This window comes from Lygodium microphyllum, chromosome 1 (assembly GCF_053477565.2).
Source record: "Lygodium microphyllum isolate KBCC chromosome 1, Lygodium_microphyllum_v1.1.10, whole genome shotgun sequence".
Classification (NCBI taxonomy): Eukaryota; Viridiplantae; Streptophyta; class Polypodiopsida; order Schizaeales; family Lygodiaceae; genus Lygodium; species Lygodium microphyllum.
In genome coordinates, this window is record NC_141135.1 from 138,906,699 (window position 1) to 138,926,191 (window position 19,493).

Genomic DNA, 19,493 nt, shown 5'->3' on the forward strand with positions numbered 1-19,493 from the left:
TGATAGCCACTTGCCTTAGCATAGCATTTGCAGTGGGAATTGTAGCATGCTATATGGGTCACTTGGCAGGTGATATTGAAACGTTTCAAAGGGTATCATGAGAAACCTAAAAGGCATAGCAAATATGTGCATTCACTATGGTAGCTAGGATACAAGAGTAGTGGGCTAAACTGACTTAGATTATATAGAACTAGTAGATAATAGAAAGTCCATCTTTGGGTATGCCTTTACCTATACTAGAGGTGAGATCTCTTAGATGTCTAGGGTGAAAATATGCACAGCCTTATCTATTGCCAAGGCTGAGTACATTGCAACCATTGAGGCTTGTAAGGAGGCCCTTTGGTTAGGCCTTTTGGTCGTAGATCTTGGTATGACTATGATTCCTACACAACATTCGAATTCGGTGAGTGCGATGCAATTGGTCCGTAATCTTATCTTCCATGCGAAGACAAAGCACATTGAGATGGGCTCACTTCATCAAGGAGGTGGTAGAGGACAAGTCCATTGAGCTTGTTAAGATACCTATGGATACAAATCCTACAAATCCGCTCACTAAAGGTCTCTTAGTGGAACGATATGCCTTCCTTAAGAGGTTGATGGGCATAGGATGAGATAACATCTTTGCTCATTTTTTTGTACTCTATGTACATATTATACTTTTCTCATTTTTCTTTTACTCCTCATTAAGGCACATTCACTTTGAAGTGGGAGGTTATTGCGAGTTAAATGCTACTTGTGCATGGCTGTCTACATTTATTGTTTACAAACCCACACACTTGTATGCTATAGGCGGCAGACGCCCATCATTGTCACTTTATTCTTTATTCTTTTAAAATAGAATAAGAGAAGGAAAGTCACACATTGTGATTGTTAGAGTTCCCACATATACGGTGTCTCTGTCTCTTGCTCTCTTACTCCATCCACCATAGCTCTTATTGCTCTTGCTTCCACTTATGTGCTTCCACTCGGGCTCTACCTTTCAAGGACTTTCCTACAACACAATGAACATCAAATCTATCCACAATGCAGTGAACAATAGGTCTATTTGCAACACAACGAACAACATGTATGTCTTGCAACACAATGAACAGTAGGTCTATCTTGCACAAAATGAACAATAGGTCTATAATAGCAAGTCTCAATGAGTGGTTGCCATGGAAGTTATGAAAGAATCTTTCTTTCTGGGCTGAAGTAAATGTCAGTGAAGCTCCTCGAATGTCCTCTATAATATAATTTGAAAGGTGGAGCCAGAAGTGAAAGCAAAAGCAGAAGCAAGAAGGGAGCAAGAGCTATGGAGGTTCAAGCAAGAGAAAGAGAGATCGATCCGTGGAAACTCTAACAGTCACAATGTGTGATTTGTCTTCCCCTTATTCTATTGTCACGTGAAGAATAAAGAATAAAGTGGCAGAAATGGGTATTCACCACTTGCAGTGTAGAAGTATGTAGGTATAGTGTACAAAATAAATATAAGGCAGCTAAAGCATAGGCACCTTTACCCCCAACAATGATTGGCTTCTCTCTAGGTCCACCAACCTTTGTAGATAAAGAAATAGATTCTTTTAATTTGTGTACACAAATCCATTCTTCAAATTCATAAAAACTCATGTAGATAGATGAAGCACTTAAGGCTAATGCTCTACACCCTTCTAATACTAGGGAGCATTATAGATGTATTGATCATTGGGGGCTGGGGGGACATAGAAAGACCAATAAAGGAAATTAGAACCACATCAACTATATAGACTTAATAAATAGAGTTTGTAGGGTTAGAAAAGAAAGTTAAAAATTTTAGAAGACTATAACTTTGAGCTTTATGAAGTTTCTCATTTGCTTATGAATGGCTAGAGGATATGAGGTAGTGAAGGAATACTTTGAAAAAACATAGTTTGCCTTCATATTTGTTGACCAAGCTGATCTTCACAAATGTACCTTCAAAGATTTAGATGGATTCAAAGCCTAATAAAGTGATGGAAAGCCTAAGCTCTAAATGGATTTAGAGCCTAGATAAAGTGATGGAAAGTAATCCGATGGTGAAGGAGCCCATTGATTTTAGTGTTCACTAAAGCAAACTTATAAACTTTCAAGAATGGCATACACAATTTTCGAAAATAAACAAAATGGCTAAAGGAACAAAAATAGTTACCTTCTTCATCTATAGCACCACTCTTACTTCCTAAACAAGAGAAGATAGACTGCAAATAAGTTCAAGGTAGCCACCCAAGTTGTCCCATACATTCCGTTTTGGCTCCTAAAAGCAATTAAAGACAATGACTTGAAGGCCCAAGCCAAAGAGTTCATGACTATACAAGTCAAACCCAAATCTTTCTAGCGTGTTTGACTTTGCTATCCCTACAAATCTTAAAATAACTCTTCTTGTTTCCATTGTTAATCAATCAATCAAACATGTACCTTGAAATTAGGGTGATGGATGATCCACATCAATAAATAAGACTTCATCAACCATTGCAAGGATACAAAGGGCTAAAGAGCCAAATTAGCCATGAAACTAGAGGTATATTAAGTGCAATTTGCATGTGGTGACATACCATATTGGATATAAATGAAGATAAGTAGTTTGCCTTCTGCAATGCACTAACAAAACAAGGGAAGAGAGGACTCAATGTGCTACCCCTACCCTCCAAGTCATGGATGTTTTTACAAATTAGAGAAGCATGGAAGGAGCATAGAAGGTATAACTTTCCTTTCTAGACTTAGGACTTGATATTCTCTTTCCATGCCTTCATCTAAGAACATATGCACTTACCATATCTCTCTTTCATCATCACATTTGATTACCTCAAGCTTCCAATAGGCCTCCTCAAACAAAAGCTCACATTGTATATAGAAAGGTTGCATCCCCTATTCCTTGATGTGAATGCTAGAATTGACAAGAAGGCAATGACAAGTCCAATATTTCATGCTACCATGCTACCAACACTTTGTTTAAGAAAAGGCTCTTACAATCTTTACCTAGGCACCTTGAGGAATGGGTGTTATCTCATGGTACATCAAGACATGAATTCCATTTCTTTCCTAAAGAAGTGTTATGAGAGTTCCAACTACTTACCTAGAGTTTAAAACAATAGCTAGTTGCAAAAAGAAGTATTAACTTATTTGTTGGCCAAAGAGTTTGAAGCATACTTGTTTCCAACAACCAATTGCCACCACTCTATGAGGTAAAATTTATTAGAATGTCATTAATAAGATGGTAAAAATTTTGAACTTATCACCTTGCTTGGAAAGATGGAATTTGAGAGGTTTTGTCTCACATATTTTGCAAGTAATATGACATTGATCCACATTTCATAGGGGTGCTACGAATGGGCACTCCTTACTTTGATAAAGGGTTTGATGTTCCCACATCTTCTCAAATAGATGACAATCAAGTGTAACAAGTACTTAACCTATATTCAAGATTGTTGTGAGCTCCAAAATCACACGTGTGCTGCCCATAATGCAAAGAACAACTAAGATTCAATTTCAACCTTCATCTTCAATATTTGAGCTCTTACTATGAAAAGTCTAAGAGCTACTCCATGTGAACTTGTTTCTTTCATTGAGATGCAAGAAATTCCTAAGTCAGTGTTAAATAAATATGACCCTCTAAAATAAATCTCCTTCATATGCTCTAATTTATTTTGCACTTTCTTGCTATTTTTTGAAGTAATTATGATTTCTCAAAAGTAGATTTTGTAATGCAACATTTTTAGTCAAACTTTAGGAATCTTGATGACTATTAGTTATAGCACTTATATTTTCAAGGATAGAAGTTGGGTAGGTTTAGGGAGAAATGTTGACAAGTAGTATAAATTAGTTGTGCATCCTATTTATCTCATAAAGTATCTCCAATTAGGGATTGAATGTATCTCAAGTTAATGGCTATTTTCAAGTAATGAAACAATTAATAATCCACATTAGTTGCACAAGTGAAGGTGATTAGAAATGTGAAAGTATACTTTTATTTGTAGTTTTACTCATTGCATTCCCTTCTTCCAGTAAAAAACAACAAACAATATATGAGATAGGATAGGTAAGGGGGTAATTTGTGACATCTAAGATTAAGGCTTTCTAAAATCATGTGGTAGTATAATATCTTGCAAAAGGACTTGAACTTTCTTGGATTGCAAGTGGTGCAATTGGGTTATCCTTTTGAGATGGAGGATTATGCTAAGTGCTTCCATTGCGAACCAGGCTTGCCAAAAGGACAAGGGTCTCCCCTCTATGCCCACTATGTGGGTGGGTTGAAGAGATAAAGAAACATTTATTTTGAGACTATCTACACATAACTCTAGTTTGGAAGGCAATGAGAAGATGGATGAAGAACACCAACCTTAGGAGTAACTTGGAAATGACTAGTATGCTTTTCGCTAATTGCGGTAACTTGGATGACAGTATTGGGACTTTAATTAACTTGATATAAGGAATTGCTCTGAAATTTCTATGGGACAAAAGAAACAAGGTGGCACTTCAAAAAGATTTGCATGAATTACTCGATAACTGCATTGGCCAACTCAAAATGGATATCATAGCTATGCTAGGAGCTTTGTAAGGAGAAATCCCAGCTGGATCTATAAATTATTTTGGTGAAAGTTGAGAGCAATGACTTGAAGCCATGCACATCATTATGATGCTGTAATTACTTTCTACTTTTGAATTAATCAAAGCGCATTACAAAAAAAGTGGTGCAATTGGCAAGAATGAGGGACTACTTACATGCATGTCAAATTTCTTGGGTGATGACTAATTAGATGTGTGTGAATGGTAATGTGTTAATTTGACATACCACTATTAAATTTCTAACAAAAGAATGCAACTTGGACATGACGTGTTCAATCTTCTTTAACAAATATGTTAGTATACCATATGCTATGGTTTGCATTATTGTATCGGCCTCAAGATGTGACGATACATAAGCTACTACAATACTAACAACCAAACCATGATTAAGATCTCCATAAGAAGTTGCACCACTTTTATGACACGACACATTTCTTACATGTTTGCCATTGAGAAGGGAAGACCAACTACTAAAAGGTGTTGTGATTCCAAGCTACTTGCACATACCACTTTATATAAATCTTGAGTGAGTGATCATTTCTTAATTGAAGAATTAGAACATAGTATTCCTCATAGTTGGAAAGCTTGTTTACAATGTAAACAAGCTATTAGCTTGAAGTCGATTGGAAGGGAGATATGTGTGTAGAGAGAGAGAGAGAGAGAGAGAGAGAGAGAGAGAGAGAGAGAGAGAGAGAGAGAGAGAGAGAGAGAGAGAGAGAGAGAGAGAGAGAGAGAGAGATTTTCATAAATTGAGCATCCCTTGGTCTCTTCTTTGATTATGGACTTTAAGTTTGTAGCCTATGCACCCTAAACACTATCTTTTAGGGACCTAAGATTCCTAGAGGATCCAAATTAGGAATTTAAGATAACTTAAACAACATTTCTATGTCAAAGTTATATAATGTTAATATTTTGGTGAGCAAGTTCATGCTTCAACTTAGAGTCAAGACATTTAGTAGTTCATCATCCCTCACAATGTGGTGTGGCTCCACATCCTTTACCTTATCATGTACCTCTCTATGGTATGATATGAGTGGTAAGGCACTATGTGCTTTGTACCTAGCCTAATGCTTCATGTTGGCCCTCCCTTTCTCTTTCTCTCCTTGCTTGCTCACATCTCCCTCCCTCTCCCTCTCCTTTCTCAATGTGAGCATGCACACACACACACACACACACTCTCTCTCTCTCTCTACTATATGTAACATGGGAACTCTCTCTTGCTCTCTTGCACTACCATATGTAAAGTCAAAAATATTTGCTCAATATATTTTACAATACATAGATAGATATACAAGATGTGAAGGATTGGTCTACCCTAATGTATAACCCCGTCCATTACAAGTATAAGTTACAAGGCATGTGAAGGAACTCTAAGGCAATAAATAATAATAGCTTTTACTCACACAATGCTCATGTTTTTTAGACGTGAGCAAGAAGAATGGTATCAAGTAAAAAACCACGAAAAAAAAAGAACAGGAAGAGGCTCTTTTATTGGGCGGCCGCTCGGCGCTGACCAATCAATCGTTTTTTATTTCTTGTTATTATTATTATTATTATTATTATTCTCTTCTCCTTCGCGATTGCTTGCAAATCGCAATTCCTTCTGGGCTTTAGTTGTCGGATCATTCTTCATCATCGCAGTATACAAAATCCTTCTCCTCATCGTGCCATTTTGTAGCCTTCCTGTGCTCGAGGTCTTCTCTGTCTTGCTGTCTCATCCCGCCATGGATCGATCGACCTACCTTCTGGCCTTCCTGTTGCTGCTCTCCTGTGCGTGTTCCGTCAGCCATGCCCGCAAGATGGTGCTCTTCGGCCATAGAGGTAAAGATTCGATCGACCTTCCCTTTGTTTCGCGCTTCAGTTCCGATCTGCTCGGGATTTTACTGCTTTTCTATTCTGTTTGTGTTTTTTTAGGGTTTGTGGAATTCAGAAAGAACGCCCCCTTTTCAATGTCTTGCAATAGTACCGGACTAGGGCTCAGTTAATAGCTCGTTTAGAAATCACAGTACCCCCAAATAACGGGCTTAAGGCCTGACCGTGCTTTTGTGAAGATTGCGTATGTGATCTATGTTTGCAACATACGCCTTGTACTATTGCAATCTACAGTTTTGTGTGAGTTGCATATAATATTTATGCTTGCAAATATGTGTTGACAAGGTTTATGCGAGGTTCAGTGACATGCCAGTTAATTGTATAATTAATCTATGTTTGCAAATATGTTTGTATCAATGTAATCTACTTTTTTGTGTGACTTGCATGTAGGATTCGTGCTTCCAAATATGTGTTGTATCCAGTGCAATCCCCAAGTTTTGTGGGAGGTTCAGTGAGATGTCACCTTCACTCGTGCAATCTATTAGTGTTGTGTGACTTGCATATAAGGTTCATATTTGGTAAATTTGTGCCGTGCCCAGTGCAATCTATGATTTTGTGTCAGGTTTAGTGATGGGCATCTTGCATTCGTGTATCTGTTTGCAGATATGTATTGCAACAGTGCAATCAACATGTTTTGTGTAAAGTGTAGTGATGGGGAAGATTCCTCCCATTCTTGTGCTGCATTGCAAGTGGTTTTTCATCTGATTCAGCATTTGAACTTCAGATTCAGAAGTCAATGGATAGTTGCATCCTTGTCTGCTTGTACAGTATTGGCCAGCAACAGTGCAATCAACATGTTTTGTGTAAAGTGTAGTGATGGGGAAGATTCCTCCCATTCTTGTGCTGCATTGCAAGTGGTTTTTCATCTGATTCAGCATTTGAACTTCAGATTCAGAAGTCAATGGATAGTTGCATCCTTGTCTGCTTGTACAGTATTGGCCATTGCATATGTTCATGTTTTGATGCCTCTAGTTGATCGGATACGTACCTTCGAGCATAACATGCTACTATAATATTGCATGACCTCAAGTTTAGAGCCTCATAATAATATAGATGTATTGTGATCAATCTCTATTGTTCTCCTGCTTCTGAGTATTTTGGCATTTGCCATCTTTAAGGTTCACAAGGATCAACCGAATTTTCTGCTGTCTTATGTGCAGATGGCCCAGGAAAAAACTGGATCGCAGTCAGGATTTTAGATTTTCATCATGCACATAAACAATGTATTACAGTACTTATCTGTGTAATTTGCATTTTTTTGTTGGCTCTTACACCCTCATGTATTGCCTACCTAACTTCTTGTATTTTGTATGGGGACATGACTTGATGCGGTGTAGTCTTGAGGCATGAGAGACCACATCCTATGCTCCAGGGAAAAATCCCTTGGTTCCAGACGTCCCACAGGCTGCCATTTGATCAGGCTGCTGGAGCAGGTGTGTCACCAAGTTTTGTGTGCAACACGTGCATGGATATTTCCACTTTTGCAGAGCAGGTTCTGGCAGATCCAGAGACTATCAATGATGTTCTTGATTATATCAATGGGTCTGTGTGTAAAATTCTGCCTGGATTGGAAGACCAGGTACAGTGCAGCTGTACTTTTGTTTTATACATTTTGTTACAGAGCACTTGTTGTAACACTTTTTACTGCTTGCTCCAGTGTTTCAGCATTGCAGAGATGTATGTACCAGAGGTATTCGAGGTGTTGCAGGTTTATGCTGCCCCAAACAAGCTATGTGGTGAAACTAAGCTGTGCCCAAGTTCCTCCATGTTTTTGCTAGATGATGCAACAACATGTAAAGTTTGTACCACATTTGCATACAAAGCACTGGATTTCTTGAGCAACAACAAAACTGAGACTGAGATACTGTCTGCACTTGAAGTGGAATGTTCTAAGATGGGGATCTTAAGTTCCAAGGTTCGTGATTCTTATACATTGTGACAACTTGGTGGTCTCAAGTCCCAGCCCATCTATTAGTGCCACTAACTTTAAGTCTATTTGAAAAGCTTTCATGATTGCAGTAGTTGGAGGAACATATTAGTGCACTGTCTGAACCTTTTTTGTGGCTCTGAAATATCAACCTATCTTCACTGGAATTCTGTTAAAAGAGTTGCAGCCTTTTTTCCTACTTTTAGTTTGTGACGAACTGGTGGTTTTTTTTTTTTTTTTTTGGCAGCATAAAATTTCATTAATTTGAGAACTGCAATGTCACATGCCAGCTCTATGCTTGTGTGTTTACTTCATCTATGCATGTCAACTATCTCTCAAGTATTAAGTTCAAAAGATTTGGCATTTGTGAAATTTGAAATCATGGCTGAAACAACTTTTGTTGCAGTGTGATTCACTTGTTACTACCTACATTCCTCGCTACATGGAAGAGCTAGAGTCAACATCTCCAGAGGCAGTGTGTGAGAAGGTTGGAATGTGCACTGCTGCATCATTTGAAGATGCAAACCACTGTGCCGCTTGCAAGTTTGCTGTGTTCGAGCTCAAATCCAAATTGCGGAATCCTGCAGTACAGGTATGAACAATTTGGTGATCTCGTCTTATATGCTAGCATTATTGTATACACACTACATTTATAAGCATTTGTTGTTAGAGCTAATTTCTATATCTGATTCAGGAAAAAATGCTGGACATGCTCTTGGAAAGCTGTTCGAAAGTGCAAAATCACGTTAATGAGGTATTTTCAGTAGCTGCATTTTTCATGTTTTATCAAGAAGGTAGTCTCTGCTTAGTCTATCATTTTGACTGCCTAAAGGGTCATGTCAGGATCACCCCTTTCAGCCCAAAAAAGAAAATGATTTGCCTTCCAAACTGACACTCATTACAAAAATCCAGTTTAGAGCCTTTTCCATCAACCCTCTTCAGAGAGGTAGGGACATCAAGTCCTTTTTGGCTCATATGACCTAATCTCTTATGCCATAACTCCAAGTGGCTGCAAATTTCAGCAACTACAAGAAACTTGCCATTCAAGGCTTTACAGTGCAAACAATACAATGTGCCCTTTCCTTTTGCAATCAGCATGGAACCCTTTTTCACTTTCCACAAACCACTACCAAACAATGTGGTGTAGCCATACAAGTCAAGCTGACCAACAGATAGTAAACTCTTTTTAATGCCAGATACATATTTGACATCTTTCAACACAAGCTCTTGACCATTGTCCCGTTCACTATATCTTGGCACACGCTAATATACAATATTATTCTGGAATTTGTATTGCTGACTACAAAAAAGATCACTGGATGTGTAATGTGTTAATATGTAATAGGCTAACTAGTTTTAAGTGCCAGTAAATTTGTAGTATACTGGGCATGTTAGCTCTAAAACATTTTCCGATCATGAACAAACATATCCTTGCTTTTATTTGGATAAAAATGTAGGCTTGCGCTCATATTTTTTTGTCTGCATCTCTCTTGTCTTGACTAAAGCAACTTGAGATTGATAAATTGGTTGTCTTCTTTGGCAGTGTAAGGAGATGGTCACTCTGTATGCACCGCTTATTTTGGCAAACATTGATTCCTTTGTGGATGCTGACACTATCTGCACAAAAATCCATGCATGTGACTTTACTCCAAAAGCTGGATCAGATTCAGCTGACTTACTGATTCGCCTTCCTAGTTCCAAGCAGTGAAAGCTGTGGCAGTGTAATGTATCTTGACTCTAAGTGGTTGGTTCCAACAGGGCCATTAAAGACATGTTCATACTGGATGATTTAATTGCTGCTATGGTAGGATGATTCAATTGCTGCTGTGTACATATATTATGACAAACTCTTGTATATGAATAAAGCTGTAACGATATGGTGGACCCTTTTCATTATTAATGCAGGTTATCAGCTTTGTTATGTATACGCTTGTATGACATGATGTTTATTGCACTTGCACAGCGAAGCTACATTGCAAGTCCAATTCAGCAAAATATACTCATCCTTTGGTGTCAAAATGTCAAATATGGTTGTGCTTTGTTGCCCTGATTTTGTAGTTTTGAATGCTTCCTTTGAGACACAAGATAAACCACACCCAAACTCTTTGCTCTTTGTTTTTAAATTTTAAATTCCCACTGAAGATATTCATTGTGCCCAACTCTGGAATGTAAGCAAAACAAAGGTCTCAGATGTACCACCAGAAGCTCAAATTTTATGTGAGGGGGAAAACGAGTTTTTATTTTCACAGAAGAATCGTTGCAACTGGTTTCATGTGTGGTTATCTACAGTCTTCTTTTCATGAAGGGTAGGTTTTGAATTCAGAAAATTAATTGCAAATGGTTTGCTTACATTTACAACTTGATTCATTGCGTCTGACTCTGGAATGTAAGCAAAACAAAGTTCTCAGATGTACATCGGAAGCTCAAATTTATGAGGGAAAAAAAGTGTTTATTTTTCCAGGAGAATTGCAGCAACTGGTTTCCTGTGTGGTTATCTACAGTCTTCTTTTCACGAAGGGTAGTTAGCAGAGAGTCTATCGAGGCTGTCTCAAATTCAGAAAATTAATTGAAAATGGTTTGCTCACAGTTACTACTTGGCTTCTTGGATCTCTCAATTTGATAATTGAGGGAAATACCTACTCTAAATAGATGCCTACAGAGCAACAATACTAGGCTCTGGAGTCATTTCACACACTTTCAGAAATGTTTTCTATTGTATTTTTAATATATATTTTCCTCGGCTTTCTCATGCAAGTTGCCACGTCATTTGACTTGGAGGAAGTTTAAATTTTTTTTATGGATGCACGATATTGTTGAACTATATATGCCATATGATGGGAGCCTTGCAATTTTGAGCCCCATGGACCATTGATGGCACTTAAATGACAGTGGGATATTGAGCATATCTCATGCAACTATTTAAGCTCTCCCCATGAACCATGCATTGGTCTCTCTTGCCCCCCTATGCAATTAGTTGTCTCACTCCCATTACTAAATAGTGAAAGCTAGTAATCATGTAGTTTTGCAAAATTGGTAGTATTGGTTATTGCTTTTATTGGATTTTTTGGGCCATTAGCATAGAACATAATCTTGTGGTAGATTCACAACCTTAAATTGGAGGAAAGAGTGACATGCATATGCCACTCTCTCAAATGCTATTACTCCCTCCGGCTATTTGTAGTCTCATCTCAATTACATACATGCATATGCACATAGACAAGACAGGTGTGTACAAAGGGATGACACAATAAGATGTGTTAAGTCGCTTAGGTTACTACCATGTAATGGTATGAGAGAAATAGTGGGAATGCACTTATTTGTCTTAAGAGAGCATTTCTTTATTATAAAACCAACAATATTATGGAACATTGAAGGAGCGAAAATGGAAATAAAGCCAATTATGAACATCAAAGGTGTTGAAGTGCTTATATTGGGCATTGGTACGGTTTTAAAAAAAAAGCTTATAACAATTATTGGAGCAAATTCACATATGTGGAGTGCTCCCATACCCTCAAATATGCTCTAGATTTCTATTCTTTATAAAAATGCTATTGCTTCCTAGGATGTTAGTTAGATCATCTCCATTACTAGATACCCAAATCTAATGCTTATGCTCCCCAAATGCATGTGAATAGATAACTAAGTAGATAACTTGTTCAATAGAGGAATACATGGATGTAGCCTCTTGTAATGATGCTCCCCAAATGCATGTGAATGCGGTCCATCATTCAAATGTGAGACAAAATAAGAAGACTATTCATTTGCATCATAAACATCATGAACATATGCATCATACTAGCCAAAAGATTGGTGATCATACATATCAAGAAGACTATTCATTTGCATCATAAACATCATGAACATATGCATCATACTAGCCAAAAGATTGGTGATCATACATATCATGCTACCCCAAAGTATTGCTTAAGGAATTGAAGACCATAATGCAGGTGCTATTTTCCATGAAATGGTTGATGATTACCATAATATGGACCATGGGGGGATCACTGATGATTATCTTTTTTTCTTCCATTCAACGAGTACTTTCGTTTTTAATTAAAATTGAAGAAGAATGTGTAGTTTGAGTGGAATTGGGATTAAATGGATTGATCTTTTGGTTTTTGGGTTTCAAATGAATAGAATGGAATTTAATTTCTACACCATAGGAATCAAAATGATAAGAAAATGGTAGAAAATAAGCTAAAAGTAATATTTTAAGTCCTAATTAATGGATATTAAAAATTCTAAGTATTATTAATAAAAAACGAGTTAAAATATAATGAAATAAAACTTAAAATAAAATCTCATTCTCTAAAAATGAATCTATTGAAGTATATAAGTATTTTAGCCATGAAAATGATAAATTTTAATCGTAATTAGATGTAGTTAAGGGTATTAATAAAAGATTAAGAGTAGCAATCCAGAATAGATTTAAAACATGATAAGATTGACTTACTTATAAATCTTTAGCTCTTACTGTTCTCTAGGTTTAAAGATATATAATTTCTAAGGGTCAAAATGATAGTTTTTAGGCATTTTTAATACATAATTTGTGAATATTAGGAGCAAATGAAAATATTTACAAATGCAAATTGGTGTGTAATTTGTATTTATTATGAGAAATCTTTTGTTAAGATGGTTTGAAATTTTTTACTAGAGAATGATTATTATAAATTTTTTATTTTTTGAGAAAAATAAAGAAAAATTAATAAGTATGGATAGGGAAGGAAATTGTGGAAAGAATGAAAAGAGAATCTAGTTTCTACACCTCCTTGATATACCTATACGACTTTAGGTACTTAAGATTTGGTGAGAATTTATCAATATAATATATACAAAGCTAAATGATTGAGATCTAATGAGCCATTATGACATAGCTTTTCTATGAGGCTTCTTTCACAAATTGCCCCAAGATATTCAATAAATTATTGTAAAATAAGGCTAGGGACATTGAGTTGGTGGGTGGGCACAAATACTTTGGACCCCAATTGTGGGTCAATGTCGAACAACTGTGCACTTGGAAGTGGATGTTCCAAGATGAAGCAAAAGAAATTGTTTTGCTAGCGCCAAACTTCAAGCTTGTTGATAAAATTCAACTCAACAAGATAAGCATAAAAAACCATTACGAATGGTTTTACAGAGAGTCATGTAAGTCTTTCAAGAGAATAGATTGGGCCCACGTTGTCGAAGCGTTTGGGGTCAAAAGTCTACCATGGGGGTAAGAGACATGAGGATAAAGGGAGATTCAAGGAGAGGAGTATATGAAAGAGAAGGGGTTTAAAGAAATAGAAGAGATGTAAAAGAATACTCATAGAGGTGAAGCCTGACAATTTCTTTTTGCATCTTGAGAAGATAAATCTCTTGTAGACAAAAAAAACGTACATAAAACAATAGCTTCCTCTTTGCTGCTCAGACCGCCAATCTGATGCTTCCATTGACTTTGAAAGGGGGATAAAATACTAGGATATTTGGCCAGAAATATCCTAGATCACTCATTCTTCTTCCAGTTCGAAATGCTGTTTGCTGCCTATAAACTGCGATCGTGCGTCGCGTGATTTCACCAATCCTTCTTTTTGCATAAAATCCTCCAAAAATGGTTGAAAGCTACTTGCTTTCTTTTACATGTCATCCTATTCTACAATTTTTGGATATTTATAAGAGATAATATCTAAAATATCAAAAATTGGCAATGCTCTCTAGATCAATAAGAAGGCTGAATGACAATGCACTCTAGAGTTTTTTACAATGTGATCGGATAGTGGCATGACATCCACCCCCTCTTAACCTGCACATCCTCTGGCATGTGCTAAAGTCTTACGAATCTATAGTGTTAGAAGAAGTATACTCTGCCATGTCAATGTCTTCATCTTCTACCTCTTCTTCTTCCATATTCTCATGTTCATGCTCAGTATCCAACTCCTTCAAGTCATATGTTGAAGACTCCCGACGTTTAGAGAGCTTGATATGTTTTCTAGCCACTGGCATCCTTAGAGTTGTCCCATCCATCTCATTTAATACATATGTAGCATACTGCAACCACTTTACCAACACAACCATACATGCAAAAGATTTCTTCCAATAAGAACCTGCAAACTGCTTGAGTAGTTTTTGTATTAAGAGCTCAACCTTCCACTTGATTTATCAAGTCTTCTCGTGCAAGCACAAGATATCTCATATTCCATAAACATATAGGAATGGTAACCAAATCAACTACCAATTTGTAATGCATAGACAATTGATGGGTCAGTTGCAACCCATCTCTATGCTTTACCATGGAATACATCTAACAGTCACTAGATGATTCCACATAATGCTCCACGTATTTATACATGTTTTGCCACCAACACTTCTCTTTGATCTTGGAAAATGTGCCCCAAACTCCTCTATGTTCAACCCATAAGATTTCATTAAACTCTTGCATCACCTATTGTTGAGAAGCCCTATCTCCCAATACACGCATTGGAGCTCCTCTCTTTTTCTTTGCATGCTTCCATAAATATCTGTCTTTCAAGAAAAACCCATAAGCTTTTCTTTTAATCCTTTTGAATTCAACTTCAGACCATTCAGCCTTCTTTGTCATGAGGCTGATATATTCGCCTATTTTTAGCCAATCATCCTCATACAACTCTTCCAAAAATTGTGTTCTCACTGAAGCATAATACTGGTGATGCTTTGTCTCTACTGCCCATCTCTTCTTCATGACTGTTAGCTCTTTTCTTATTGCTGAAATCCCTATTACAACAGTTGTACCTATAGTAATAGCAGGTGCATACTCATTCCCCGCTATCATAAAGTCATTTTCAGCACCTATCGCATTGTCCTCTTTATCTTCCATCAGCTCCTCTTCATCTTCAGACCTTGCTCATGAAAGCATGTCAACCATGGGGTTTTCTTTACCTGCACTATGCTGAAAATCAGGGTTAAGTGACTTTATATATGCAATCCATCGTAACATGGCAATATCGGGAGTTGAGCAATTTACTATCATGCCCAATAGGGGTAGACAATTAGTCTCTACCACTACGTGAGCTCCCATAAAGTACTCCCTAGCACACTTAAAGGCTGTCACTAACTCTCTTTTGACTTGAGAATATTGTTGTTGCCATTCATTCAGCACCTTTGCTCCAAACCGAATGGCATACCTATTCCCATCAGCATCATCCTAACCCACTGCCCAACCAATGCCAATTGGGCTTGTATCCATGGTGAGAATCATAGGTTGTCCATTCTCTTAATTTGCTCTCTTTAGTGTTGGGGCTAAAATCAATAAGCTCTTCAACTTCTGAACTGCCTTCGTATGATGTTTACCCCACCAAAACTTTTGCCCTTTTCTCAAGAGATGATATAAAGTTTCAGACACGTGAGCAAAATGCAGAATCCATAACAAGTGAAAGACACATGCACCCAAAAATCTTCTCGCCTCATATACATTCGAATATGTCTCCTACATCCTCCTTATGGCATCAATCTTTACTGGTGAGGGCTTTCTCCCATATGGTCCACACATGTGCTCAACAACTAATACTTCCTCCACTCCAAAAACTAACTTTTCTCTTGTGACAGAGTCAAATGTGCTTCTTCAAGACGACTCAAAATCCTGTCATAATCAGCAATATGATCAGCCACAAATCTTCTACATCCATACTCATTCAACTCTTCATTCTTCTCATAGATATCACATCCTTTGATCAGCACATCATCAAGAAAGGGTAAGGTCAACTGAGGAATATACTCCCTCAAAAATTTATGCATAGCATTCATCATATGCGCCACTTAATTGGTTGCTCCTTGTGGAAGCGTACACATCCTAACCAATCTAAGCAATGTCTTCATGGTAGTCATATCCGAAATTTCTAATGCAAGCTGGAATTGATCATATCATGAATATAAATCTCCCATAGAGTAAATTGCCTTGCCTGCAAATTCTTTTGCAAATTCATCCACTATCGGGGTTGATCCAACATTCCTTATGGTGATCTTATAAACTATTTGTAAATCCTGTATAAACCTCAAAGAACCATTCTTCTTTGGAATAGTAAACCACTGATTTGAATATGGAGCTGCAGAGGGCTCTAAAATCCGCATCTTGATCTTCTCCTTCAAAAGCTCCAACAGCTTAGGAAAATATGCCTGAGGTATTGGAATAGGCTTTAAATTCCATGGCACATGAGGTACTGTATAGATAGCCATAAGTGCAACTATGGTCGAATCAACACATCCAATTTTATCTAGCTGAAACGCAAAGGCTTTCCCATGCCTTGCCAACATCTGCAAGAAACAATCTCTTTCTTTAGGCAAAAGAAAGCTTGTATCACCAATTTTTAGCTTTTGTAAAGTTTTAGCTGTAAATTTATGTTCTACTTCATGTGGATCTCGTAAACTAGGCCGTTGAGTCACTTTTTTAGCCAACCCATCACTTTTAGGTGGTAAAGGCAAAGCCACATGCTTAATCTTCTTTGCAACTGTTTGTACTTTGTATCCACCCTTGCTTTAGCCCTGTTTTGCAGCCCATATTGCAGCCCATAACATTCATGCTAAACAAACTCTTGACTAACTTCATACATCTCTAAAGTGTCAACAGAATTAACCTCTTTTTCTACCCTGCTTTCAGCATTAACTGCTGCAGAAATTTCTGCCACTGTATCAACATCAACCAGTCCTGAAATACCTTCATTTGCAACCATCGAACCATATGTCTTCAGCTCTTTTTCAATCCATCCTATATAATTCTTTTCAGCCCTATACAAGGCTGAAATATTCTTAAAACTGCCAAGACTACATGCTATCCATTCTTGCAATCCAAACACAAACATAAATTTTCCCTTTCTTGGAGGCATAATTATCTTCCTAGAGGCACTGCCATAGGCTCCACTTACATCAATGATGTCTAAAAACCCTTAAACTCTCGTGCATTAGGTGGCATGGGATATCCTGCAACCTATCCCAATTGTGAGGATGATTCACACAAATAGTGAGAAATTGTACCGCCTTTGTATTGTCTTTACTCCAAACCTGAGCATACGAAGAACATCATCCAAGGCTTTTGTTTCCAGGCTTGATTCCGAAATATGGGGCTGCCCCAAAATCACCGAATATCTATATGAATCCTGCGCAAAAAAATGATATTCATCCCTAATATCTCCAATAGTCACGAGTACATTCGGACAAGCCGCATAAAGATCCCTGATGAATTTTTTGTTGCCCGCATGTGCCATCCCGAATCTACATCAAGCAGCCAACCTCCATTCTTATACAAGCTGTGTGCCATAACATTGATTTCAGAACCATGATCCAAGAGAGCTATGCAAGGCATCTCTCTTTCTTCCACTTTAACAATTATCTTTGTTGTAGCACGAGCCCAATCGTTTGTGAATAATGACTACTTAGAATAAAATGAGCATCTTCTTCTTCATGTACTTGTTGATGGACATTCCCATTATACATAGCCTTCTCTTTATGCTTATTATTGCCCATAAGACCAATTTCAACACAAGCTTGCTGTCTACACTCCCATTTAACCCATTTTCAACATCAGCCTACTCCAAATCAGCATTACATGCATCATCATATTCCCTCTTAAGTTGTTTCTTTATGTCTTTGTCAACTTGCATCAATGCTTACAAAACTTCACCATCAAACTATCTTTTTCATTTCAGCATATCAATGATTGCATCATGAAATTCACGCTTCTTCGCGATTTCAAGAACTTCATCAAGTGTGAATTTCACTCTACTGCCAAGTATGCGATCTTCCAAGACCTTTTTAAGGTTTGTGGCAGTCTCAAGATCTAATTGTAACATGTAATTGGGTTGCTTGCCCCTTTTCTTCCCTTCTTGTTTCTTCTCTTGAGATGCATCCTCCATAATTTGCTCAGGTATGGCTTTTTCATCCTCTTTCCGTTGCTCCATTTTACTTCGTGTTATACGTTTAGATGGGCCTGAAGAGGAAGGACCGGCAGTGTCCTTTCTTCTTCTCTTTTCTTCCTCCACAAGAGCTTCTTGATTATGAACCTCAGTCAAATAAGCATAGGTTGAAAATGAATCCACTAGTGCACTCCATCCTATTTTCCCTCGTATACTTTGACTTGCATCAGTCAATTCAAACTTTGCTGTCACACCAAATGCATCTCCTCTTGAATCCTTCTTTGTATGGTTGTTGCCTGACCCTTCTCTTCTACCTTAACATCCAACTTTTTGACCTTTGCATGAATTTTTGTCAAATTTAGCCTCAAATCACGCATGCCTTTAATTAATTCATCCACATCATCACCTTAAAGAGTTGGACCAACAAGTATAGCCAGTTGTTCCGCCATAGCTATGTACGCCTTAGCTATGCAATTTTAGCTCTCTTCGGAGCACTAGCAAGTGTCGTGCCTATACCCCATCTTAATTTCATATGTTCTCTCTTTACCAACATATGCATTGCCTTAGTTACATTAGCCCAATCTGATTTTAGCCCTATTTTAGAATATGCATATTCTAAACGATCAATCAGCTTCTCCTCCAGCAAGACAAGATCTGCAGCCTTTTAAAAAAAATCAATTTTTTGACTCTCCAATGATTGCTGCTCATCGGCATCCAACTGTGCGTATCGACTTTCAAATTCACAGAGCAAAGTTGTAGTAGCCAACCCTTTATCGGGCTTTTCAATCTAATTTGTAAATGTCTTTTTAGTTACCAATCCCTTCTCTCAAAGATTTCTTAAAAGCTGCCCAATCAACATCTCTTCTATGTCAGTCATCAGTCCGATCATGCAATGCATGTATGGCCAAATGGACTCCATGTATACTATGGTACCCTATGAAACAAAATCTTTTCTTCATACAATCGGATGAAGACCGAAACATTTTGACCCTTAAACTGCTTCAATTCTTGTCCCACTACTTGCAATGCATTCATAGCTAAGGAATCAATTCTTTCTGCTTCCTGCCGAATTTGCATCTGCTGTTGTAACAACAACAACAACTGTTGTTGTTGCTGTAGCAAAGCAATCATCTATCGTAAAGAATCACCACTACTTGAACCTACAAAATCCCCCATCTTTACATACTTGTTGCCTTTCACGTCGAGTTCACCATTATTGAAGCATTTGGGGTCAAAAGTCTACCATGGGGGTAAGGGACAACAGGGTGAAGGGA

The 19,493-nt window shown here is 37.5% G+C and overlaps 1 protein-coding gene across 1 annotated transcript; it reads left to right on the forward strand.

The window, feature by feature from the left end:
- Nucleotides 1–6,140: 6,140 nt before the first annotated feature.
- LOC148041740 (uncharacterized) lies at nt 6,141–10,281 on the forward strand. The gene is made up of 7 exons (XM_087681888.1): nt 6,141–6,378; nt 7,590–7,652; nt 7,767–8,008; nt 8,087–8,344; nt 8,763–8,948; nt 9,051–9,110; nt 9,900–10,281. Exons 1-7 carry the CDS (start codon nt 6,282–6,284, stop codon nt 10,062–10,064), a joined length of 1,071 nt encoding a protein of 356 aa, XP_087538014.1. The 5' UTR covers nt 6,141–6,281; the 3' UTR covers nt 10,065–10,281.
- Nucleotides 10,282–19,493: the final 9,212 nt, after the last annotated feature.

What these genes read in the sequence shown, in the direction of transcription:
- LOC148041740 (XM_087681888.1), top strand. Translation starts at nt 6,282, where the DNA reads ATGGATCGATCGACCTACCTTCTGGCCTTCCTGTTGCTGCTCTCCTGT. An exon ending in TCATCATGCACATAAACAAT is followed by an intron (nt 7,653 to 7,766) that starts GTATTACAGTAC and finishes GATGCGGTGTAG; the next exon opens with TCTTGAGGCATGAGAGACCA. An exon ending in TGCAAAATCACGTTAATGAG is followed by an intron (nt 9,111 to 9,899) that starts GTATTTTCAGTA and finishes CTTCTTTGGCAG; the next exon opens with TGTAAGGAGATGGTCACTCT.